Consider the following 25,252-nt stretch of genomic DNA (forward strand, 5'->3'; position numbering starts at 1 on the left):
ACCTGAGGCAAGATTAAAGGGACCAGAGAAGCTCATCAAGATTAAGAGACAAGGGACTTCCCTCGTGGCGCAGTGGTAAGAATCTGCCTGCCAAGGCAAGGGACACGGGTTCGAGCCCTGGTCCGGGAAGATCCCACATGCTGCGGAGCAACTAAGCCCTTGCGCCCCAACTACTGAGCCTGTACTCTAGAGCCCGTGAGCCACAACCGCTGAGCCCGCGCTCTAGAGCCCGCGAGCCACAACCGCTGAGCCCCCGCTCTAGAGCCCGCGAGCCACAACCGCTGAGCCCGTGCTCTAGAGCCCGCGAGCCACAACTGCTGAGCCCGTGTGCTGCAGCTACTGAAGCCAGCGTGCCTAGACCCCGTCCTCCGCAACAAGAGAAGCCACCGCAAGGAGAAGCCTGCACACCACAACTAGAGAAAGTCCGCACATAGCAACGAAGACCCAATGCAGCCAAAAAAAAAAAAAAACCACAAAAGATTAAGAGAAGACCACCTGACACGATATTAAGGGAGTGCAAGCCTTGCTCATGCTCTAATCTTGTCAGATAAACCCTTTATCAAACCCTCTGGGGTTGGGACACATAGTTTTTCGAGGCAGAAGCCTGGTGTGTCCCCCTTTGCCTGGCAAAGCAATAAAGCTATTCTTTTCTACTTCACCCAAAACTGTCTCCAGGATTTGATTTGGCACCGGTATACAGAGAGGCCAAGCTTTTGGTAACACTTCCTTTCATGCAAATGATAGAAGACACGTTCTTCAAAACATCAACATCTAAAAGAGGAATGAGAATTTAATAAAACGACAGCTCATGAGTACAGAACTATTAGATGGAAGTGCTTATGTTATTATTTTGACTTTAGTGACTCATAAGTCTGCTTTTTGATTGGAATTTTTTTTCCTTTTTTTTTGGCCACACCAGACAGCATGCGGGATCTTAGTTCCCCCACCAGGGATCAAACCTGCCCCCGCTGCAGTGGACGCACAGAATCTTAACCACTGGACCACGAGGGAAGTCCCTGATTGAAATTTTTAAAAAGTATGCACCATTAGTAGCCAAATGAGTCATTATAGTTTATTATTCGGATAAAAATCTCCGTATCAGACAGTATCTCCAGCGATCACCTCCTAAATGACACTGAAGCAATCCAGGTAGTTCCCGATATGTGAAGAGATTCAAAAATATTTTCTGTGCATTTTTGTGATTTGCATGCACTGTGGTCCTAACAGAACCAGTCTAGAAATCTTCCCACTATTTATGACATTGTTGTGTGGAAAATGCAATCTGAATACTTCAGATATCGGTAGAAAACATCTGCCCCTTCTCTTAGCTGCTGACGGCAAGCAGGCCCTGGGGCAGGGCAAAGTCTGCAGCTATAAAACAGCCTTGGGCAGGGACTCTAAGAACATGTACGGCAAGGCTACCACAACGTGGATATTGTCTTAACCAAAACACTGGTAACTGGCTTTATTTCACTCTCCACTTTCCTTGGCTCAAATTATATCCTTAATTGGGTTCTAAACGTTGGGGATTTGTGACCACCTAGCTCGTTACTCATTTGTGAAACAGGAGTTGGGTCAGATTGTAGTGGCCAGGTGTATGTAAGGCCCTTCCAGAACTGAAACAGGATTCCGAAATATGAGCAAGTTGCTTTCAGAGTTTAGAATCTCTGTTTCCAGCCCTGACTTCTCTCCTCAGCTCCTGGAGTATGTTTTCAATAGCCTCAGAGACTTTTCGGAAGGTCCCACAAGCACTTCAGAATCAACCCATATCAAACCACTCTCACAACCTCATCCCCGTGCCCCGTTATCCTCTTGTTTCCTATTTCATTTAATCCCCCCCGCCCCCCCCCCCCCCACCACCCCGGCCAGAACCTTCGCAATCATCTTTGTCTTCTTCCTCCCCTCCCCTCTTGAAACTAGGATTAACCACATTGCCTAAATCTCTCTCAAATTTGTCCCTTCTTTTTTATTTCAAGCTTCATCATCTCTTACCTGAATATGGCAAGAGCCACCTCATCTTTCCTCCAACTTCAAAACGTCTGGCAGTTCACAGCATATTTTTTAAAAAATTATCTTTTATTTTATTTATTTTTGGCTGCGTTGGGTCTTCGTTGTTGCATGCGGGCTTTCTCTAGTTGTGGAGAGCGGGGGCTACCCTTCGTTGGGGTGTGTGGGCTACCCTTCGTTGCGGTGGCTTCTCTTGTTGCAGAGCACGGACTCAAGAGTGCACCGGCTTCAGTAGTTGTGGCGTAAGGGTATAGTTGCTCCGCGGCATGTGGGAATCTTCCTGAATCAGGGCTCAAACCGTGTCCCCTGCATTGGCAGTCGGATTCTTAACCACTGCGCCACCAGGAAAGTTCCTGTCTGGGAAGTTCAAATTGATTCCCTACCCTTTTATCTTCCCACAAATATCAATGTAATCTTCCCGTTTTAAAACTTCCAATGTTTTCCCCATTCACAAAAAGAAAATCCAAATCTCTCAGAAAGGCTTCAGGTCTCAGGTCAAAGATCAGCTCCTCTGAGAGGCCTAGTTTGACCACCCTATCTAAAGTTGAACTGCCCCGTAATTTTATCATCTGATTTATTTCATTCGTGGTTCTTATTACAGTCTATAATTCCCTTACCTTTTCAAGTGTTTATCTGCTCCCACCCCACAGAATCTAAGTGGGACAGTGTTAGTATTTGACAATCATCAGTGCCTATCTTTATGAGCAATTTTTAAGACCATAGCTTTAATATTTTATTGATTCCACTGGACCTCAGATTTTCAAAAATTTTGACAGGTCTATTGCTGGGCCCCCACCTAAAGCCACAAGAGGGTAAGGGGATAAGTAGAATTGAGAATCAAATACAAGTCTGTCTCCAGATCATTGCTGTTCCATAGAAATGATGGGCACATACATAATTAAAAATTTTCTAGCAGCCACATTTTAAAAAGTAAAAAGAAACAGTTGAAATTTTCATATTTTCTTTAATGCACTATATCCAAAACACAATATAAAAAAATTGTCAGTGAGGTATTTCATTCTTTTGTTCATAGTAAGATCTCTGAAATCTGCGCGATTTGAACTTACATCTTAAATGAACGAGCCTCATTTCAAGTGCCGGCAAGCCGCATGTGACAAATGGCTACCTTATTGGACAATGCGGGTTTGGATCCTGTGCTTTTCCCACTGAGCCCCTCATTAGTCCTAGAACGCTAGTCCCACTAGACTTTCTGAGAAAAAAATGGAAATCTTTTGTCAAATTTCCTGAGGAGTTACAAGTGCATATTTAAAGAATTTAGAACTTTAACTTTCCCATATGTGATGCCCCCCTTTCCCTCCATTAATCTTCTGTGTGACACTTTGGAACGCGTTCTATATTCGAAGAGGGAAAGAATATCAGAGTCAAGTCAGTCTCAGGTATTTTTATTCAACTTTTGCTGGAAGTGTGCAGGTAACTCCCAGGTCCCACCCCACGGAGAGAAGAGGTTGCAAAACAGCCTCAGGGAAACTATGGGCGAAACGGCCTTTGCTAATATCCCAAGGCTTACTGCCACCTACGTTTCTACTGAATGACAGCTTTACAGTGAGTTCCAGTGCACCAGCTGTTAGAAATAAATTTAGCTCCTGTTCTCGAATCTGCTGTCATCACAATCCTATCCAGAAATTCATTCAACAGATATTTCCTGAGCGCCTGTGTACACCTTAGTGGACAGAACAACTCCAAAGCTCCGTGCCGGGGGAACCGAGTCTAGCGGGTAAGGCGGGAGTCCTAGTGACGTCTCTGCGCCCTCTGTCCCCCGCAGTGCCAAGCACCCTTATTGCATTATCACATTAAATAGGCGCCACTACCCTAGGAAGCAGGCATTACTCTCACTTTGCAAAAAATAAGAGGTTGAGTAACCTGTTACAACCCAGTGTCCCAGTGCTGAGCCCAGCGCCCGGCGCACGCGTGGGCGCCCCGGTTCCCTCCAAGCGCCTCCACCGACGCAGTCCGAGTGGAAGCGCAGCCGCCGCGACCTCGGGCGGAGAGAACGGCGGGACCTCACAATGCACCGGAAGCGGCGCCTCTCCGGGGCCTTCCTTGCGCCGTCCGGGCTGCATCGCCCCCATCGGCGACAAGAGCGGCCCGGCAGGAGGGACACCCCCGAGCCCAGAGCCTCCCAATCGGATACCTCCCATACCCGCTACGTGTGCCGCGGAAGCCGGACACAACTGCGGCGGAAGCCGCCGGAGCGCCTGCCGGCGCACGAACTACCCTTCCCGTGAGGCTTCGCGGCGGGCTGGGCGGCTGCTGCGCAGGCGCACGCATAGCGTGTGTAGTAGCGTCAGCGGTTCTAGAACGTTGCTGTGGTAGCGCTCGGGCGCCATGTTAGGACGAAGGGGAAGGAGGAGAAGCGCTTAAAGCGGCGGGAGCGGGTGCGGGAGTGGGGTTGGACCCAGGGCTGAGGCAGGCCCCCCCCTCCCTCCCGCCTCAGTGGATCATGCCCAGGGCGGCAGCGGCGGCGGTTGCGGGGGGGAAGTGACTGGGCGGTGCCGGCGCCGGAGACGATGCCGTTGTAAGTGATTTGTATTCTGTTTTCTCTCGCACGCCGGCGGGGCCTTGGGGGCGTCGGGGGAGGGGAGGGGGGAGGGGGGCGCGCGAGCTGGGCCCTAGCCCCGAGGGGAGGCGGGCGGGACTGGGGCTCTTCCTGTTTCCTCTCCCACTCGCCGCCGCACTTCCCCTTGTGTTCGGTTCCCGCTTCCCCCCACCCCTTCCTGGCTTCGGCGGCTGTCGGGCCGGGGGCCTTCCCCTTCCGGAAGGGCCGGAGGAGCTTGTAACCTTACTGCTCCCGCTTCTCCGCCTCGTCCGATAAAAGAAAAGGGGAGGGGGGAACCCGGTGCCCAGCTGCCGGGGAGGAAGGCCCTGCTCCTCGCGGGGTCTGCACACGGGGTTCGGGCTCGTCCCCCGGCGCCTCTCCGGCTCGTTTCGCTGCTTCTGTTCCCGGCCTAGCTCTCCCTCACGTTTCCTAGATGCCCACTTCGTGTGCCAGTGTTAACCCACTTCCGCGTCCCAGCCAGCCTGAGCGCGAGTTAAAAGCCCAGTTTTGAGCGTCGAGTCCAGCTGCTCGAACATCCCCTCCCCCCGCCTCCGTTCCCTCCAGCCTTTCGGCTGCCAGGAGAGGGGCACTTTCCCGGGTGCCCCCCGTCGAAAGGCGTTGCGTTACGTGTTGCTCTCCCGGTTTTGTTTCGATAGGGTCGCCGGATTTCATGTTGCTTCCGTCTTTCCATGTGCAGTGATATTTTCTGTTCTTCTGATGGTAGACTTTTTCTTATTGTAGTCCATCTATGCCTTCTAATCTCCCTAGGCCTGTATCTTATACTTTTTTCTCCTTGTTGGGTTTTTTAAAGAAGTTTTCCTTTTCTTTTCTCTCTCAAAGAATGGGATGTAATTTGAGAACTCATTGTTGATCGAAAGATTACAGCCTTTTTTTCTGCGTGTATACAGCAGAGTAGAGGCCTAAATCGTGAGACTGCATTTCTTCCATTTTTGAAGATTCAAGGGTGAGAGATGGGGGGCCGAGTTCTCTTTGTAGCCCCGAAGCATGTAATTGACCCTTGAAGTTTTACTTGAACGCAGAATAAAGATTTTGGGGTTTCTAGACACCTAACGGTCACCTTAACGCTTATTTTATTTTTTTTTAAGTAAAAACACCTTCTTTTCTGCAACTATCACTGATTATAGTTTTACAGTTTTATTTATGTATGTGTATATGTGTGTATGTCTCTGTTTACAGGTGAGGCTTTAAGTTTGAAACAGGCTTTAAAGACATCTGTCCCATTTTACACGATATTTTAAAAAGGAATTTCATGCTCCTTCCTTCTCACCCACTCTAGTCATTTTGTTAAGAGGCCTATCAACATATTTCTGTAATGAGGATATTTGTTAATTTTAATTAAATATAGCAGACCTAAAATCTTGTAAGGTGCAAGGTCCTTGAATCATACTTTTATGGAACAATGAAAAGGGTTACTAGGAGAACCGAGTCTAAGCAAGATTTTTGTGGCATTTTTCAATTCAGCAGCAATTAAAGTAAACCTAAATGTTTGCAATAATGCCATGTGACTTCTTTGTGTTAGCTCACATTTTATTGCTGTTTTGGAAAAAGGACTTCTCTTTCTGATAATCATGTCAGTATTAAAAAAATTGATCAGTAATAGGAAATGTATGCCTTAAAGGGCTTTAATGAAGAAACAATTTATGTCTTTTTAGAAATTAAAAGTTCTTTTATACCTGCTTTTTCCCAGCATGCTTTGAGGAAGGGAGGTATACCTTTCCTTTAAAGACCTAAGTGCTTCACATTCTTTGGAAGTTAGTGCAGATGTTTAAAATGGAAGACAAAGTGAAGGCAGCAGATTCTCACACACGGATATTGTCTTTCTAGTGTGTTTCTTGAAATGTGAACAATATGACCAGTTTTTCATTAGCTTTTCTCTTATTGTTAACCCTATGTGTACTATAGTCCTTTTAAAGTAAACTAAAAGACCATAGACTGCCTAGTTAAGTAGGCCTTTTTTCTCATTAGTTTGCTTTCTTTGTTTTTCATGTTCTGGTGTCATTAATTTTATTTCTTTGATGTTTTGAATTGTGATTTCCAGACTGTATTGTGTTTGACTTCCACTTTCCTGTTTGGTGTGGCTGTTAAGTCTTTGTGTGTGGGTGGGGGGGTTAAGGTATAGGTAAATTGTCAGAATGGATGAAATCAAAACAGATTACTGAAGTTACGTCGTTAGAAAACATTGTGAGCAGGTCTCCATATATTGTCCAAAAGCATATGTAATTGCATATATAGTTTTGAAAAGCTGGTATGGTTTAAGAGCCATGGTGATTAAGCTTCCAAAATTTTGGTAGTCTCAGGATCCATTATTACCAGATTTCTCATGGTGGTACTATTCACATTTTAGGCTGATAATTCTGTCCTGTGTATTGCAGGGTGTTTAACAGCATGCCTGACTTCTACCTACTAGATTGTGGGAGTCCCACCCCCTATGTCCTGGTAATGACAACCAAAAATGTGTCCAGATATTGCCAGATGTACCTTGGGGGCCAACATCTTGTTGAGAACTACTGCATTAATACAGCGTATAAGACCTGTATGAGAACTGTATTCCAGTTTCTGCCTCACTCTATGTTGGTCAGATCGTTATTTGCATCAGCTCAGTTCTAGCTATCACACTGGCAATAAAAAAGACTTTAAGGGGAGTAAACATTATCAGTGACTTAGCATTCATGGCACATTTGTAGAACGTTATTGGAAGAGATATTTAGCAAGACTTGGGGGAGACAATAGCTTTTCTTCCATATTTTTGGGGTTGTCACAAAAAAAGAGGGAATTGGAGTAGTTTCATGGAGTGATAAGAGGTAGAACTGAGACCTTTTGGTGGGTAGTAATATCGTGTAGCGGTGGTTCTCAGAGTGTGATTTGTAGAAGCCTGGATGTTGGGGGTCCTTGAGATCCTTTTAGGGAGTACATAAAATACAAACTTTTCATAATATTGAGATGTTATGTCTTTTTAGTCTGTTGACATTTGCACCAGTGGTGCAAAAGCAGTGGTGGGTCATGATGCTTTAGGAAGAATCAAGGCACAGGCACTGCATTCTCCTAGTTGTCATTGTATCACTTCACTACACACATGCACACAGACACACACAGTTTGAAGAAAAAGTCCTTGACGAAGCAGTAAAAAATGTTAATTTTATTAAGTCTTGACCCTTGAGTTCTTTGAGTATGTTGTGATAAAATGGGACGTACACTTAAAGCTGTATGCTAAAAAGTAGGATGGTTGTTTTGCGAAGAGCACACGTATGATTGATTTGTGAGCTAAGCTAGTGCTTTTCTCATTGAGCTCTGTTTTTACCTGAAAGAACAATTGATGAACTATGATGTTCATACTTGACTACTTAGCATTTACTTGAAAAATGGAGCCTGTCTCTTTAAGGAGAACAACTGACAATATTTGTGGCCAGTGATAAAATTTGAGATTTCAAGCGAAAATTAGAATTTTAGAATGCTTGTTTCTGTCATTGTGAGCTTGACAGCCTCCCAGTAATTAAAAATGTTTCTGATTTGGTCGATGGTGATATTAGTGAACTTTTTTTTGATTTTGTATAATAATGTGCCAACATTTGGAAGATATGCGTATCTTAAGTGAACCCACATTTTCCAAACCACCAATCATGATGTAATAAAGTCATGCATGGGTAAAGGTACATTTAAAGTGCAAGGTGGACCAGTCGATTTTAATGCAAGAGTACAAAGGGTTTATTGCTGTAGTTTCTGCTTTCATACTGTAACTAGTCTCTAAGAAATTAGCACTTGTGGCATTTTGGTGTAATATCAAAGAAGAATATCCAAAGTTATTTGAAAAGGCTATTAGAACACTGTTTTCTAGTTATAATGGTGTAATGCCAGGTTTTATTCCTGTGCATCTACCAAAACAACTTATCAAAAGGGATTGCATGCAGAAGCAGATGTGGGAAGCAGCTTTTTTTTTTTTTTTTTTTTTTTTTTTTTTGCGGTACACGGGCCTCTCACTGTTGTGGCCTCTCTCGTTGTGGAGCGCAGGCTCAGCGGCCATGGCTCACGGGCCCAGCCGCTCCACGGCATGTGGGATCTTCCCGGACCGGGGCACGAACCCGCGTCCCCTGCATCGGCAGGCGGACTCTCAACCACTGCACCACCAGGGAAGCCCGGGAACCAGCTATTTTTGATTAAGCCAGAGTTAGAGATCTGCAAAAATGTAAAATAGTGCTGTTCTTCTCACTAAGTTTTTTGTTTTGGAAACCAGTTATTTTTAAAAAAGTCATTTATGTTAACATGTAATGGATTTCTTGTTACTGTACAAAAATTTCCCTGTTGTGATTTCTAATGTAGTAAATAATGGCAGACATAATCCATATAAACAAAAGGTCATTGGAGTCCTCAATAAATTTTAAGAGTTGTGAAAGGGTCCTAAGACCCAGAAGTTCGAGAAACTGATGTATAGTAACAACTGACAGCTGCCCCAAGCTGCGCTGTTTCCAGTGGTGTGTCTGTGCAGCATCTCTGGTGGTTTTTGAATGGTCTGGAGGAATGGACACACACATGATTTAAAGATATTTTTTGTGGTCAATGAAAAGCAATGTATTAGATAACCTTTGAAAGGTAACTTCTAACTGAGAGATTTTGATTCTCAGATTTTAAGATGTAGAGATTTTGTAATGAATTTCTTGTTGCTTAATAAAAGTTATGGTTTTGAAATGTGGTATTTTACTTTAAGCGTGTTGTCGGTTCATGCTTTTTGATGGAGAAGTTGGGAGGGAAGATAATTGGATTTGAGTGAATTTGTAAGTCAGTTCCCACTCCCTGACACCCCCTCCCTCAACCCCCCAAAGCCTTCTGGCTTGAAAACATATAACTTTTGATTCATCAGAATATTCCATTTCTTGGTAATTAAGCTACTTCAAGTTAACATTACAATTAAATTTCACCTTGAGTTGCATCTAGGCAGGTTTATAAAAGCTACTCTCAGGCAAAATGAGGCCAGTTGGAGTCCCAGCTATTTTTCATTTTTGGTTGGTGGAAGAGGCATGTCTTTTATTTGGTATGTTCATCGTTCTGATTATTCAGCAGCTTTTAAATAAGTGTACAATCTGAGTCTATGATTCATAAAACAGCACCATTGCAGGAGATATTAGTTCTTGTAAAGTGAGGCTCAAAGTCGTCACTCCTCTAAGGTCTTAAGGGTGCTAAGTCATAGACTGCAGCCAAATTCAACTCTGGGTTCCATGTTTCATTCTCATTCTAGTACTGTGCCATTTACTGTGTATCTTGTTGAGAACTATGTTTCATCAGCTCAGTGGGAGTCTGTTTGTATGTCTTAAGTATACTTAATTTTCAAGATCAAGTTGTGTGGAAGATAGTTGTTTTTTAGTCGTTGGATTGCAGGTCTGCAGAATTTCATAGCATTCTCACTTGAAAATTTAAGGATTTGCAGAAGAAAAAAATGTGGGAGTTTAAATTTGATATTTTTATTCCTCTTCTGTCACAGAATTGTCTCACATTTCTGTTCCCTCTATATTTCGTTCAGAAACCAGCTTCTTGCATTTACAGTAAGTAGTCTTTATAGTTTTAAATAGTTTTAAATAAGTTTTTATTTAAGAATAGTGTTCCTGTCATTTTGGTTATCAGAAACATCTAAATTGCATTTCCTGTTTATAATACTATGATTTAATATATTTTTGACTATTATTTTCTGATACATTTTTATACTTTTTAGATTCTCTAGTTACATTTCTTTCATTTTCAAATTGTGCTTGACAAATACTGATGCAGGAATGCTGTGGTTTGGCTGTTTTTTGTTTTTTGTTTTTGCTTCTAGCCCCTCTTGGAGAGAGGGCAGAGGGACAGTTGGAAGTGCCCTTAGGAAGGAAGGAAAAATAACCTGGCCATTGTTACAATTCAGTAACAAGTACCCTTTCTCTGTATAATCAACCTTTTATTTCCAAACTTTGGCGTTGGGATTCATCATAATTTATTCCCCTTGAGCGTAAACTATTGCTTCATCTATATTTGAGCCTCTGCTGCTGCTTACTAAATATTGGCTGGATGATCCACCTGGAATACATATTTTAAGACTATAGGTAGGTTCTATGTTTAGTACCAGTTACACAGGATGGCAGGTGAATTAGCCATCCTTAGAATAATGTCTTAGTGAGCAAATACGTTGTCTTGACTATATGCTTGACTTCTAAGCTACAGGTAAAATTCAAATATGTGTTAAACTTCTTGTGAAAGAGGAGATTGTATTATTTCTGCTAAGAATTAATATTTAATGCGTATTCAAATACTTTAGAGAGATCCCATATTCCTATTCTGTTCAATGTCCTTTTTTCCTGCTTAATTTGAATGGGCACATTACGTTTAAGGTTAAGGCCTTTAAACAGCAAATTACATACTGTGGTTTTTAAAAAAATATTTATTTATTTTTTGGCTACGTTGGGTCTTAGTTGTGGCATGTGGGATCTTTTGTTGCTGTGCGCCGTCTTTTTGTTGCGGTACGCAGGCTTCTCTCTAGCTGTGGCGCGTGGGCTCTGTAGTTGTGGCGTGCGGGCTCAGTAGTTGCAGTGCATGGGCTCAGTAGTTGCTGAGCGTGGGCTTGGCTGCTCTGTGGCATGTGGGTTCTTAGTTCCCGGACCAGGGATTGAACCAGCATCCCCTGCATTGCAAGACGGATTCTTAACTACTGGACCACCTGGGATGTACCCATTAAGTGTTACTGTGATTTATCTGATTACTTCTAAAGAAGAATATCAAGTAAGTTAAGCTTGCAGTTTTAACTTCACTGACTAAAACTAGCAAGAAATGACAGTGTTTTCTGTTGGCTAGGATCTATATATTTTGAGGCAATTGACCCTTTTAGTACTACGTGCCACCAATTCCATATGCCCAATGTGAGGAGGTAGAGATTCATCAGTAGCATGAGCTTTGTTTAAATTGGGAAGAAAGTCGTTAAATATTAACTATTTCAGAAAACACCATTGGTGATTTGTTGTCCTTTCCTTTGTGTGTTAGTCATCTGCAGAGACTGCTCCTTTCCCTTCTCCAAGTCATTAGAGTGCATACCTCTTTAACCTTTTCCTTTGGTATATCCTTGATTCTTTGTTTCTGTAATGTTTATTTTAAGCTTTTACTTTGCACTGATCTGTTGTTTAAAGATCTGAATCCCAGAGCAAATTTGAGATTGTCACTGAGGTTAGAGACTATTTTTGTATTCCTGATTTTAGCATTGTATTTCATACATATTTAGGATCCTAGTTCAGTAAATTTCAGCCTAATAAAATACTTTCTGGGAAAAATAACTTAAATGAGGAAAAGGTGCTTTTAGGAAAATTGGATTGATGAAGTTTGATAGCTTTGGTGCTTTACCAGTTTTCTAGAGCTGTAAATCATGATTTGCTTTGTACTCTATTTTCTAATCACAAAGCGTTACACTGAAAAATCCATTTTAAGGTTTTTCAGTTCTTTAAAATAACATTTTGATTAGCATAAACTACAAAGCTAATAATCAAAAAGCTAATTATTGATTTAAATTGAACATTTGTTTGCTGTCCCTTGCTGTTGGGGAATGATTTTAGGGGGTGGTTTTAGCCTCTTTACTATCACAAGCTTAATGGTGAATAGTAGAATTAGATGATTTTCAACTTTTGTATGACTTCATTAATATTTATCTTTAAAAGTACTTTAACAAATGGAAACAAAATCCTAGAAGATGGAATTCTTCCAACAATCAGTTATGCTTCGCATGTATAGACATAATACACAAATAACTTTTAAAGGTACAAGACTGTATGTTGTGAAAGATGTATAGAGGCTTATGATTATAGTCAGATGCCTGAGATCATATCCTGACCCAGTGAATAGAGTCGTTGGAATAGTCAGGAATAATGTAAAGTGCTTGCCACACTAACTGGAATATGTTGAGGTTTCAGTAAATATTAGCTATTATCATAATTATATTCTACAACTCCTTTCACCTGACATATTGTGGGCATGTTTCCATGCTACTACATGGGATAACCACCTCATTCTTTTTATATAGCATAGTATTAAGTTGTAAGAATGTACTGTAATTTGCCAGTCCTGTATCATATTAATGGATATTTAGGTGGTTTCCAGTTTGTTGCTGCATTGTATACAGTGCTCCAGTGAACAACCTTGGGTTATCTTCTGTATTATTCCTATAAGAAGGGTCAAATTCCAGAATCTGTAGGGTCAAGAGAGGTATTTATTTACAAATACCAAGCATGCTCCCTCTATAAAGTATAATGCTGGGGTAGACATTGTTCATTTCAAGCTTATTGTTGCTGAACAGGATTTTGGGCCCGTATTTGGCCTATCTTCTAAGCCATTGTATTCGTACCCCAGGAGCAGTAGAAATTTGTGTTTTAATGTACACATTTAATATACTAAAAATGTGTTGTAAATTAAAGAGGATATGTCTTCCAACATCAGGACCTTCAGTTTGAGTCCTTGTGTCCTCTAGTATTTCTGTAAGAGATTGCTAGAGATGAAGTTGCTAGACATAAGCTTTAAAAAAAATTTGATGAATATTGCCAGATTGCTTTTTAAAATGATATACCATGTTCACATCCTTTGTGATGGCTAAGAGTGCTCATTTTCTTACACCATTGCCAACGTTGGAGGTTTATAATAAGTCTTTCATTTTTCACCAGATGTACATCAGCTTTGTTTTTCTCCAGTCTGACAGAAAAAGTGATCGTCTTAATGTGCTTCCTTGATTTGCAGTGAAACTTTTAAAAGTTGATTTAAGAACATATTAAGAATACAGGTTTCCCTCCCTATCCAAAAGTAGAAAGGTCCTGTGAAAGCTTTTGTAAGCCAAAACGGCATAAAATGAAGAAGCAACTACCTTATACACATCTTGCTAACAGATGCATAGAATAAATTGAGATAAAGCATTGCTGCTCACAGACACAGTTCCAGGCGATGGTAGTTTGATGCTGAATATACGTATATCCTGTGGAAGAAGCTTGTTAGTGTCGCTCTTGCTACTCAGGGCGCACGCTGCCTCTGAAACCGCTTGCAAAACAAACGAAGAGTGCTTTTGCTTTTTGCCTTTTTTTCGTAAAAGTGAAAGTCTTCTTTGGGTTTCATTCACTTAGTGAAAACAGGTACTAATATAGGTCTTTCATGTGAGTATTCCTTAACTTTCCTCACTGACTTGAAGTGGTCGTCAATATGATACATCCAAAGATTGATCATACTTCGACTATTTGAATGTAGGGCTACTAAACTATAGTTTACAAATCATAGGAACTTGCACTATTTGAGTTAGCTTTATAGTTACTGTAATCAGAGTGGTTCTTGATATTTCAGAGCACATGTATTGGTTAAATTGGATGCCTAAACTTTTGAAACAAGTATCTGGCCAAAATAAGCAGCCTACAGTCATATGCCAGTTTCACAAAAATGTTGCCATCTCTGAGTACCAAAATATTTATACTAATTAGAGTTAGGTCTTAGCCTAGCATGAGGAAAGGATGGACCTTTCTTTTGAGTATTGGTTTAAAAAGTTTCTGTGTTTGGGAACTGGACTTTCATGTCATAAACATGTTATAGTATTTAAATTTCTAATTTGCCATCCAAAGTAGAGAAGAGAAATAATAAATTCTAAGGTAAATCCATAGAGTTACAACTTAACAAGAATCACATAACTAGTGGCAGAAGTGAAACCAGAGTGGTATAACTAGTAGAAGTGAAATCAAGCCTGCTTTGTCTCTTTTCAGATTGCTTCTGGGTTGAGAGCAGTTTTTGTGGACAGAGTTTTGAATGCCAGTACCAGAAGTCATGTGGGTTTTTAAGGAAGCTGTGTGTTAGGAAGGTATCACTTGGTAGCAGTATGAATGGTAGTCTGGCATAGCAGGGGAGTAGAAAGAGTGGGACCAAGATGCCAAGAGGCAGAACAAGTGTAGTTGGAATGGAATTGTTATATAGAATGTTGTTGAAATTAAAAATAATAAAAAAGGAAAGGTGGGTATATGTCCTGGGTAAGCTTTGCCTTGATGAAAATTATTTTAAATATTATAAAGAAAATGCCTTATGTTCTAAGAGAGAGAAGAATTCTGAAAATATTTAGTATTGTGCCCTCTTCGTTTCTCCCTCCTTACTCCCAAAAAAGTGGGGTGGGGGGAGGAGTGTTTGGCTGTCTTTTGTAATTTTGGAGGGGGGCAAGATTCGTATATGTACTGTATGTATAGGTATTTATATCTTGCTCTGACCCAGAAAGGACTGAGACTTTTAAGAATGCTTTAGTCACATTTTAGAACTACCAGGGTGTTTGCATTAAAGGTGGATGACAAGGGAGAATCAGGATAGAGATATAAAACAGCAAGAAATTAGGGTACTAAAACAGTTCTTACAGAAGTACAGTGATTTTTGGATTTTTGTAGAGAACTTGCTGGATGGCCACCAGTTTTGCTCTAAGAATTCAGGCAGTAGGCTAAAGGTAAGTACAGATGTGTTCATGAGATGAAAATGAGCCAGTTACTCAGGAAAAGCACAGCTGTTCTTGGTATTTAAATTGAAAACCAGAAAGAAATTTCAGTGGATCACAAATACTGTGGCTCCGTATCTAGTTTTTTTTTTCTCATTGTTTTATATAATTGTAGAAGCATTTTTAAAATCATGTCTGAAGAAAACTAAATACTGGTAAAAATGTCTCTAGAAAGTGACGGACATGGGCAGGTGTCTCATGTGTTCAAAAATTTGAGGGAGAGCTTTGCATTCTTGGGATTGATAGCTAGCTGTCTGGTGTATAGTTCCAGGAGAAAGTCTGTAAAGCAGAGTCCTTCACATTACCTGATATTGGAGTGTGTATATTTGTTTTGTTAGAAACAGAACAGCAACAGAAAGATCCTTAAATTGTTTTATCACTCTACTTAATTTCTCATATTAAAAATTAAATGGAAAATTTTGACTTCTTCCATTGAAAGCTCAATCATAGCTAATATTTCTACATTTTGGACATTCAGAGCATCTGGCAGCCTAGAATTCCTAGTCTAGCCACTTAGCGTAAGATTAAGCCATTTCTATTGGAGACACAGGTATCTTGTACCTTTCAAAACATGTATTTGTTTCTTTCCTTTTATTTGGTTGTGATTTACTTTTATTTCTTTTCATATGTGTTCTTGAATTAGTATATGTTCTATATGTAATTTGTATTAGATATGTATACATACAGAGATATGTGATACATATGTTCTCTGTTTTTTTTTTTTAGTTGCGACAGGCGGGATCTTTCCTTGCAGCTCATGGGCTTCTCTGTAGTCGTGGCATGTGGGCTCATTAGTTGTGGCATGTGTGCTCAGTAGTTGCGGTGTGCAGGCTTAGTTGCCCTGAGGCCTGTGGGATCTTAGTTCCCCCACCAGGGATCGAACTGGCGTCCCCTGCATTGCAAGATGGATTCTCAACCACTGGACCACCAGGAACGTCGCCCTATAATGCTCTGTTTTGAATTAGATGGGACAAGTAAATGTGGTTTTATATGATGTGACTACATTTTGAATAAATAAACATTTACAACCAGAGTATGATTTGTTTCCCCATCAAAATGTTCATGTGGAAACTAATGTAGACATCAATTTTTTTTTTTTTTTCAAATTAAAGTAGACAAACTTGGTGTGAATTTAGGAATCTGAGTCTAGGACTTCCCTTGTGGCCAGTGCAGGGGACACGGTTTCGAGCCCTGGTCCGGGAAGACCCCACATGCCGTGGAGCAACTAAGCCCGTGCGCCACAACTACTGAGCCCTTGTGCCACAACTGCTGAAGCCCGTGCGCCTAGAGCCTGTGCTCTGCAACAAGAGAAACCACCGCAATGAGAAGCCCGCGCACCGCAACGGAGAGTAGACCCTGCTTACCGCAGCTAGAGAAAGCCCACACACAGCAACAAAGACCCAATGCAGCCAAAAATAAATAAATAAATTGATTTTTTAAAAAAAGAAAGAAATCTGAGTCTATATCCAATATTCTGGTAATACAGTTGAAGTAGACAAGGATCTTTCCAAGCATTGATTTTTGTATGACAATGAAGAACCTGAATATTTGAGAAAGAAAAAATGGGAATCTGCAAGAAAGCTTAACCCCACAGAGAATGGGCAGTCATTTTGGTGATCATCCAAACTCAACTGGTAATGAATTCAGCCCCTTCAGAAAGGAAAAGAACGCAGATGTTTGCTCAAAACAAAACAATCCAATAGAGGTTTATTATTTTAAGGTAGGAAAACATGAATTCAATTTACATTTGACTTGAAAGCTCTCCTTGCATGAACCAAGTCTAGCTAGAAAGGATTTTACACTTGTTTTCATATCTGGCTCTACTTATATTAAAATCATTTATAAAAAGTGTTCATAATCCTGGGGTGGTCACGAAGGGCTATAGTTTACTTGGAGAAACTCACATGAAGCAATGAACAATGCAAGAATATAATTATACTAAGATACGTGTTAAGTGTATTTTTTTAAACTTAATACATAATTTATCTGGAATCTATTAGAGCATGGTGTGAAGAAATGGTAGGCAGTTTTGAGGGCCACCTTTTTGGTGTCACCTTTGTGGAACCTGATGATAACTATTTGTTGATTGATGAAAATATGTATTAACCAAGATATTATGAATGCATTTACACTTAATGTTAATTTGTATATTCTAATCATGGGAGATGCTACATAAATTTGAAAAATAGAACATTAAGATATTTAGTCTTTTGAGGATGCTTGGTGCTCATGTGGATCCACAGCTCTGAATTAACACCATAGCCTTGTATAGCTGTGCGATTTAAAGTAGTAGGAGGAAGTGATGAGACGTAAGTTAATTGCTGTAAGAGATAATAAATCTGACTCATATTTATTCAGCAAATGTTACTATAAAATCTGAATTAAAATTGAGACAATGTATAACTAGTTTAGGAAGCATTGATTAAATGCTTTACAGCCTAGTGACTAATTAGTAACAAACACTATGGGCTTCCTGGCATTCTTAGGTTTTCTGTTGATATCAGAAGACAATATAAAACGTAGTCCTGCAGTCATAGTATAAACCAGAACCCAGGGATAGGTAGTAAATACATAATGGGACTTACCTGCCATGGGATTCTGGCATCTTATTGCTTTAGTAGATTATTGCACTTTAATTAAAAGTATATATATATATATATATATATATATATATATATATATATATATATATTTAGAACTTGAAAAAAAGTAGGGGTGTGTGTGTACAAATTATTTCTTAAGGAACAGAATTTGGGGCAAATACCTGATTCAGATGTTAGCTTCTTCCTTAGTCCTTACCTGGTTCTGTATGTTATTTGACCAGGTAGTTTTCAGTTAATAATTGTGCTGCTTATCTTTAGAGTCCCTGTCCATTGATATAAAAAGGGAGAAAAAGAAAACAAGAATTGGTTTCACCAAAAAATAATTGAGTCAGATTAATTTCCTAAAGCCTTTCTTTAGAGCATGCCATACCTTTTCACCAGTTATATTAAAAACCTGTTGGTTGTAAAAATCAGGAATTACTCTTAAAACAGAAAAACTTTTGACTGGTCATCGTTGAAGTGTAAACCTCTTACCAGAAATTCTGTAACAAGCTTAGTGTGAATACAGTTCTCCCCTCCGAGTTACGTTTATGTTATTTGCCTCATTCTCTAGAGTTTTATTCATTGCACGTCAGATGTGAAATTCCATTTGGGGAGTCTGTTGTATTGGTGAAATAGTGTTTTTATATATATCCTCATCTCTTTAGAAATAACAATTTAATAGACTTTGGCTCCTTTTCAAGAAGTAAGTAAAATTTCTCAGAAGTCCACTATATCCTAGATTGCATTTTCTCTAGCAATTTATTTGATCTGGATTTTTTTTTTTGGGTCTGCGTTGGGTCTTTGTTGCTGCGTGTAGGTTTTCTCTAGTTGTGGCAAGCGGAGGCTGCTCTTTGTTGAGGTGCGCAGGCTTCTCATTGCAGTGGCTTCTCTTGCTGCGGAGCACAGGCTCTAGGCATGTGGGCTTCAGTAGTTGTGGCGCACGGCCTTAATTGCTTCTCAGCATGTGGGATCTTCCCGGACCAGGGCTCGAACCTGTGTCCCCTGTGTTGGCAGGCGGATTCTTAACCACTTTGCCACCAGGGAATTCCCTGATCTGGATTCTTATTTATAGTTTACTTAGATAGTGACAAAGTTAAAATCCTTGGAGTGGGAGGAGAACTAATGTTTTCATCACTTAATTTTTGTGTTACTTTTTGTTTTAAAACGAACAAAATGTATTGAAAGTTTTTTGGGGTAAGGCAGGGAACCAGCTATGTTTAGAAATGCATTTTACTAAAGCATTTTTTTCTAGTCATCTGATTAGTTTTAAATTGTAGAAATTTTTTGACAGTAATTTTATCCAGTTCTGTTTGCAGTCCAGTTACAACGCAGGGATCACAGCAAACACAGCCGCCACAGAAGCACTATGGCATTACCTCTCCCATCAGCTTAGCAGCCCCCAAGGAGACTGACTGCCTGCTTACCCAGAAACTAATTGAGACTCTGAAGCCTTTTGGCGTTTTTGAAGAGGAAGAGGAACTGCAGCGCAGGTCAGTGTGTGTATATATCTTTCTTTTTTTGAATTTTATTTTTTTATACAGTAGGTTCTTATTAGTTATTCATTTTATACATATTAGTGTATATGTATATCTTTTTTTAAGTTACTATTTTTTATTAACATAATAAACTAGTTTTGAGGAACTCAGCAAGTCAGAATTATTCTCCCCAATATATGTCTGTTTCAAACAAGAGTGATACCTAGAAAAAACTTTTCATCTATATAAAGTTCTATTCCCTTAATTTTGATTTGTGATACTTTTGGTTAGTATAGTATTACAGCATTGTCAGGAGAAAGGGGAATGCCTTGCTAAGCTAGAGGAATGCCTCACCCCGTGTAACAGTGCCTACATAGCTAACACTATAAACTTCCTTTCTGATAACTTAAAGACTGGTTAAAATTTAGGAAGCCACCTATTGAAAGCTTTTTCATTTTAATTAGTAGTGATCTAGAATAACAAACAACTTGATACTTGATTGATCTTTGCTCTATCAACAGGATTTTAATTTTGGGAAAATTAAATAACCTGGTAAAAGAGTGGATACGAGAAATCAGTGAAATCAAGGTAAGGTGACTTAATTGTATAGGAAGTAATTGGCCAGCTGAACGCAGCAATTGTCTTATATAACTATTTAGAGTCTTGAATGTGGAATGTGTTTTAGACTGTTGACAGCAGAATTTGTATTTGGTATCTAGCTTTTTGGGGGGTTTTTTTTGGCCATACCATGCAGCATGTGGGATCTTAGTCCCCCAGCCAGGGATCAAACTCGAGTCCTCTGCATTGGGCAGAGTCTTAACCACTGGACCGCCAGGAAGGTCCCGGTACATAGCTATTTTGAAAGCAGGAAAAACTGAACTGAATTCAGTGATTTTATAAATACTTTTGGTTGTAACACTTCAAAGCTCAGTAATTACTTACATGCTTTACAGAAATAATGTTTCCCTCAAAAGGTGCTTTAAAAAATGTATTAAACACGGTTGTTACAGACAGATGAGTGTGCTTAATTTTGAGGCAAAGTAGTGAAATGTTTTTCATGTTATCAAGAAAAAAAATTGACTGGTTTTGAGTCTACCTTATATGCTGGACCACATTCACACACAGCACGAAATAAGTCAGGTTCTTTACAGATGGTATTTTGATAGATGCTGGATTGTGTCTGTGCCATATTTGTGCCCACTCTTTTAAGAACAATGTAGCATTGTCATTTGGATAAATTGTGGTTTGACAATTGATTTCGATAAAACGTTTGCTTCACTTAGGAAAAAAATGTACTAAACGTGTTTATTAAGTATTTGAGAATCTTGTTACCTTTTAAGGAATTCTGCAACGATGAGCATTTTTTAGGCCTTCAGATGTTAGACTCAAACTGAATTATCTATTTAGTTTTTTATAATAACATTCTTTGAGTTTCTAATAACTTTTTAAAAGAAAATCATACAACTGTTGAATCCATGAATAGGCTTCTGGTAAAGGAAATGTAGTTTTGTGGTTTTTTTGAATTTTATTTTATTTATTTTTTTATACAGCAGGTTCTTATTAGTTATGTATTTTATACTTATTAGTGTATATATGTCAATCCCAATCTCCCAATTCACCCCCACCCCCCACCCCAGCCACTTTCTTCCCTTGGTGTCCATATGTTTGTTCTCTGGAAATGTATTCGTAAAGTTGTGTTTAGAAGCCATTTTTTAAAAACTCTGTAAATAGTGGTCATTTTTCCAGGGTAGTACAAAATGCGTATTTAGTCTATAATACAGCTGAAAAATTGATGGTAAGAGAACCAAAGGTAGAAGAAAACCTGAGAGAAGGTATCAAGGTAGGAGAAAACCAAAGGTAGAAGAAAACCTGAAGAGAAGGTATCAAGGTAGAAGAAAAGTAAGTTAAAGTCTTCTGGCTTTAGTCAAATTTATAATACTGTTTTCTTAAAGCAGTGTATATATATTTCAAAGCAACTGATTAAAACTTCAGCAGCCAGAATATTCTAAACTGGGGACTCCATGTATACTACATGTTTGTCATTGATAGAATTTTGATAAAAATGATATTTTGAAAAGGATTTCTTTTTGAGCTGAGCAAAGGATGTCCAGGTTTAAGTATTTTTACTCATTTATTGAACTTAGTGATTCTTTAATCTTGCATAGGAAACACAGCTTTGTTTTTAATGGCTTTTTCTTAGACATTTAAGTTGAAAACTGTTATAAGGCCAGAACTTAGATTTATTTAATGTGAAACGAGTACTGTCTCATTGATAGTTTTGTTTCAGTAATTGAGTGCCTGGTTAGTTTCTTTAACTGGTAATTCTATTTTTAATAATTAATTAATTAATTGGCTGTGTTGGGTCTTCGTTGCTGCGTGTGGGTTTTCTGTAGTTGCGGCGAGCGGGGGCTACTCTTCCTTGCGGTGCGTGGGCTTCTCATTGCGGTGGCTTGTCTTGTTGCGGAGCACGGGCTCTAGGTGTGCGGGCTTCAGCAGTTGTGGCTCGCGGACTCTAGAGCGCAGGCCCAGTAGTTGTGGTGCACGGGCTTAGTTGCTCCGCGGCATGTGGAATCTTCCTGGACCAGGGCTCGAACCCGTGTCCCCTGCATTGGCAGGCGGATTCGTAACCTCTGTGCCACCAGGGAAGCCCTATCTGGTAACTCTTGATACAGTTCTTCCTGCTGGTTTTCTTGAGGGTAAGAAAAATTATTTGGATTAATGAAATTAATGCTCATTCCTAATCAAATTTGTCAGTGTTCTTTTCTCTGTAGCCTAACTCTGTAGGTAGTAAATTGGTTAGAGAGTGGGACTTTAGGGGCTTTACAAGTTTGATCTTTTTTTTTTTTTTTTGCGGTACGCGGGCCTCTCACTGCTGTGGCCTCTCCCATTGTGGAGCAACAGGCTCCGGACGCGCAGGCTCAGCGGCCATGGCTCACGGGTCCAGCCGCTCCATGGCATGCGGGATCCTCCCGGACTGGGGCACGAACCCGTGTCCCCTGAATCGGCAGGCGGACTCTCAACCACTGCGCCACCAGGGAAGCCCTACAAGTTTGATCTTTCATATCTGTTTTCCTAGGGAGAATTTCTTCCTCAGCTGCTTGGCTTTAAGACCTGATACAGGATGTCTTGATGTTGACACTATTGATATTTTGGGACCACGTATTTTTTTCATTTCTGGCCACGCCGCGCGGCTTGTGGGATCTTAAGTTCCCTGACCAGGGAATTGAACCCGTGTCCTCGGCAGTGAAAGTGTGGAGTCCTAACCACTGGACCACCAGGGAATTCCTCACATATTTCTTTTTTAGGGACTGTCCTGGAAGCTGTTAAGCAGCACTCTTCCAACTAGATGCACTGCCTGTCTGGTCTCCCCAGATTGTGACAACCAAAAATACCTCCAGTTAAATCAGTAGCAAACCACTGATTTTTTTGGGGGTGGCATGTGGGATTTTAGTTCCCTGACCAGGGATTGAACCCGCGCCCCCTACAGTGGAAGCATGGAATCTTAACCACTGCACCACCAGGGAAGTCCCAAGAACCACTGGTTTTTGATGTATAGTTACAATTAATTTATAATATTTTGGGGAAAATTTATATAAAATATGAATTTTATTTAAGTTGTTTGATTTGTTTGCCATCTAATATCCTGAGACTTAAAAAAGATTTGCAATTGAAAAGTTCTTCTGTGATGTTAATTAAGAAATCTTAATTTCTGGGTTACAACTGTAATAGCTATAAACATACTAATGTCTAATACAGTAGCCACCAGCCACACTTGGCTATTTCAGTTTAAATTAACTAAAATTAAACATTCAGCTCCTCAGCCACCCTAGCTACATTTCAAGTGGTAGTGAAATATAGCTAGTGCCTACTGTATTGGACAGTTCTCCTGGAGAGCGCTTATCCGAAAGATTTGTATTTTACTAGAGATGTCCACAGAACATCGTTCTCAGGTAGTTTTTTCCTATCTTCCTTTGTAGGCATATTTCTGTACACACCTTGCTGGCTTAACTTAAATAACCAAGCCAACTGTACAAGTGGTTTTTAAAATATCTAAACATCGGAAGAGATGGTGGTGTCTCCTTTTAAAAAATGCAATACTACACATTTAGATTGCCTGTTTTCTATAAGTGATGATTAAGTGTGCCCTTAAAAAACAAGGGAATCCCCTGAGCCTTTTACAATTTATTTTTAGGGTTGTTGGAATATGAAGTAACAATTTATGTCACTTTGGGAGGGTGGTGGGGAAGAGTGGTCTCTTTTATGTTCTGCTACTGAGTAAGACTTTACTGAGGAATTAGAAAGTAAAGAGAAACATTGATCTAGCACACATTAAGATTTGGTGTTTTTTTTTTTTGTGGACAGACATTATCCTTACCACCAAGGGTGGTTAAACGTATTCTCCATAGTACTTTATAGTCATACCAGGGTCAGAAAGATGATTTTTAAGTGCTTTCCTTTCTCCTCATTCCTGGTGTTTTTACTCTAAGAAATCATCAATAAGTTTAGTTCTGCTCAAAATCATCCCACTAACGCCTACTAAACTATTAAACGTAGCCTTATTGGCCTTAAAGTCACTTTTGATACAGTAAAATTATAGTCTAATGTACTGCGACATATTTGGTATAATCACTGAATACAGTCTTTTAAGCAATCAGAATGTGTTTTTGTTATATTCTAACATTCATGATTTATGCAGCACCTTATCATGAATAAAATTTCTGATTCTAACATTGCTTCTGTGGAATCACGTGATCTCCTCTACCACAGTCTTTGTAGCAGTTTCCAAAAATGTGGCAAAATTCTAACACTAATTGAAAGTTGAAAATTGCTTAAATTTCAAGTTAGGTTGATCTGTAAAGGCCTGGTATTTTGTAGAGCTTATAGTTTGTTTACCCTCTATATAAATTTGCATAGAAATCTTACTTGGTTTTTTTTTTTTTAAATGTGTTATTTGAAATAGTTACCTTTGTGCTCCACTGGCAAAATAACTATTTTTTGTTTGCTTCAACAGAATCTTCCACAATCTGTAATTGAAAATGTTGGTGGAAAAATATTTACATTTGGATCTTATAGATTAGGAGTACATACAAAAGGTAAATATTGTTTATATTGTTTTAATTATCTTGAGAAGGAATACTTCTTTAATTTTTTAAAAATTATAATGACACATCCATCTCAGTTACTTGCAGTGTATTATACAGATTAGGTTTGCATGGAAGAGATGACTTCAGGGAGCCTAAATTTGGTAAAAGAAGAAAGATATAAAATGATACCTTTCATCCCTGTGCCCTCCAATGCAGTATTAAGTAAAATAAAAAATTCAGTTTCTCAGTAGTAGTAGCCACGTTTTCATTGTTAAATAATCACATATGGTTAGTGGCTGCCGTACTGGAAAGTGCGCATGAAGAACACTTTTCCCCTTGGGGAGTTATTTTGGACAGTGCTGCTCTGTATATCATTTCCTCTACCTGAAGAATATCAGAAGAAAATGATATTAAAATAATGATGTCTTCTTCTGGAAATCAGAAGAAAAATGAAGTAAAGCTTGAAGAAAATCTGTATTATAGTCATGAAATGTAGTTGAGGAAAAAACAAACCAAAAAAATGTGTATCTGCAACACAGTAACAATCACTAATAATACTTTCTTAGTTACACTGGTAGTTCCCCGTGTAAGTAGATGTACAATAAGAATGTTATCCTGGCAGAGAGTATTACTGAACTCTTTCTTTTTTACTGAGCATAGTTAGTAATCTTTTGGTCTTCATAATCTTATTTATTCTTATGTAACAAGTAGAGGAGTCTGAGACTTAAAAAGGCAATACAGCTTGAACAGTTGCTCCCAGCCATCTCCTGGCAGAGCTAGGATTCTAACTCTGGCAGTCTGAGGCTGTACTCTTCAACCATTAGCCACTAGCCTCTGTTAAAAGTATCTGCCAGTCTCTGGTTCTCTCTGTTGTGGCATTATTACTTCTCCCCATCTCCCACTACTCTGTGCTGGAAGTAGTACATTTGCTTTTGATGTGTCCTGTGAACTGTATGCCCTTCTCCCCCTTCATGAATATGCCAGATAAACAGCCTTCAGAGTTAGTGCCTCAGCTATTGAGTCTTTTA

At 39.7% G+C, this 25,252-nt stretch overlaps 1 protein-coding gene across 22 annotated transcripts in view; it reads left to right on the forward strand.

The window, feature by feature from the left end:
* Window positions 1–4,305: 4,305 nt before the first annotated feature.
* The window catches only part of PAPOLA (poly(A) polymerase alpha), a 57,172-nt gene continuing 36,225 nt past the window's right edge, over window positions 4,306–25,252 (forward strand). For 9 of the 22 annotated variants that reach the window (XM_032624946.1, XM_032624947.1, XM_032624954.1 and 6 more), the window contains exons 1-4: window positions 4,329–4,543; window positions 18,970–19,155; window positions 19,662–19,728; window positions 24,152–24,233. In XM_032624946.1, the coding sequence (XP_032480837.1) occupies window positions 4,536–4,543; window positions 18,970–19,155; window positions 19,662–19,728; window positions 24,152–24,233 (343 nt within the window). In that variant the 5' untranslated portion in view covers window positions 4,329–4,535. Of the gene's footprint in view, window positions 4,544–11,192; window positions 11,321–14,976; window positions 15,033–18,969; window positions 19,156–19,661; window positions 19,729–20,786; window positions 24,234–25,252 lie in introns of those variants that run through there. The other 13 variants (XM_032624950.1, XM_032624951.1, XM_032624958.1 and 10 more) reach the window with 6 other exon arrangements.

The sequence above is a fragment of the Phocoena sinus genome, chromosome 2 (assembly GCF_008692025.1).
Source record: "Phocoena sinus isolate mPhoSin1 chromosome 2, mPhoSin1.pri, whole genome shotgun sequence".
NCBI lineage: Eukaryota > Metazoa > Chordata > Mammalia > Artiodactyla > Phocoenidae > Phocoena > Phocoena sinus.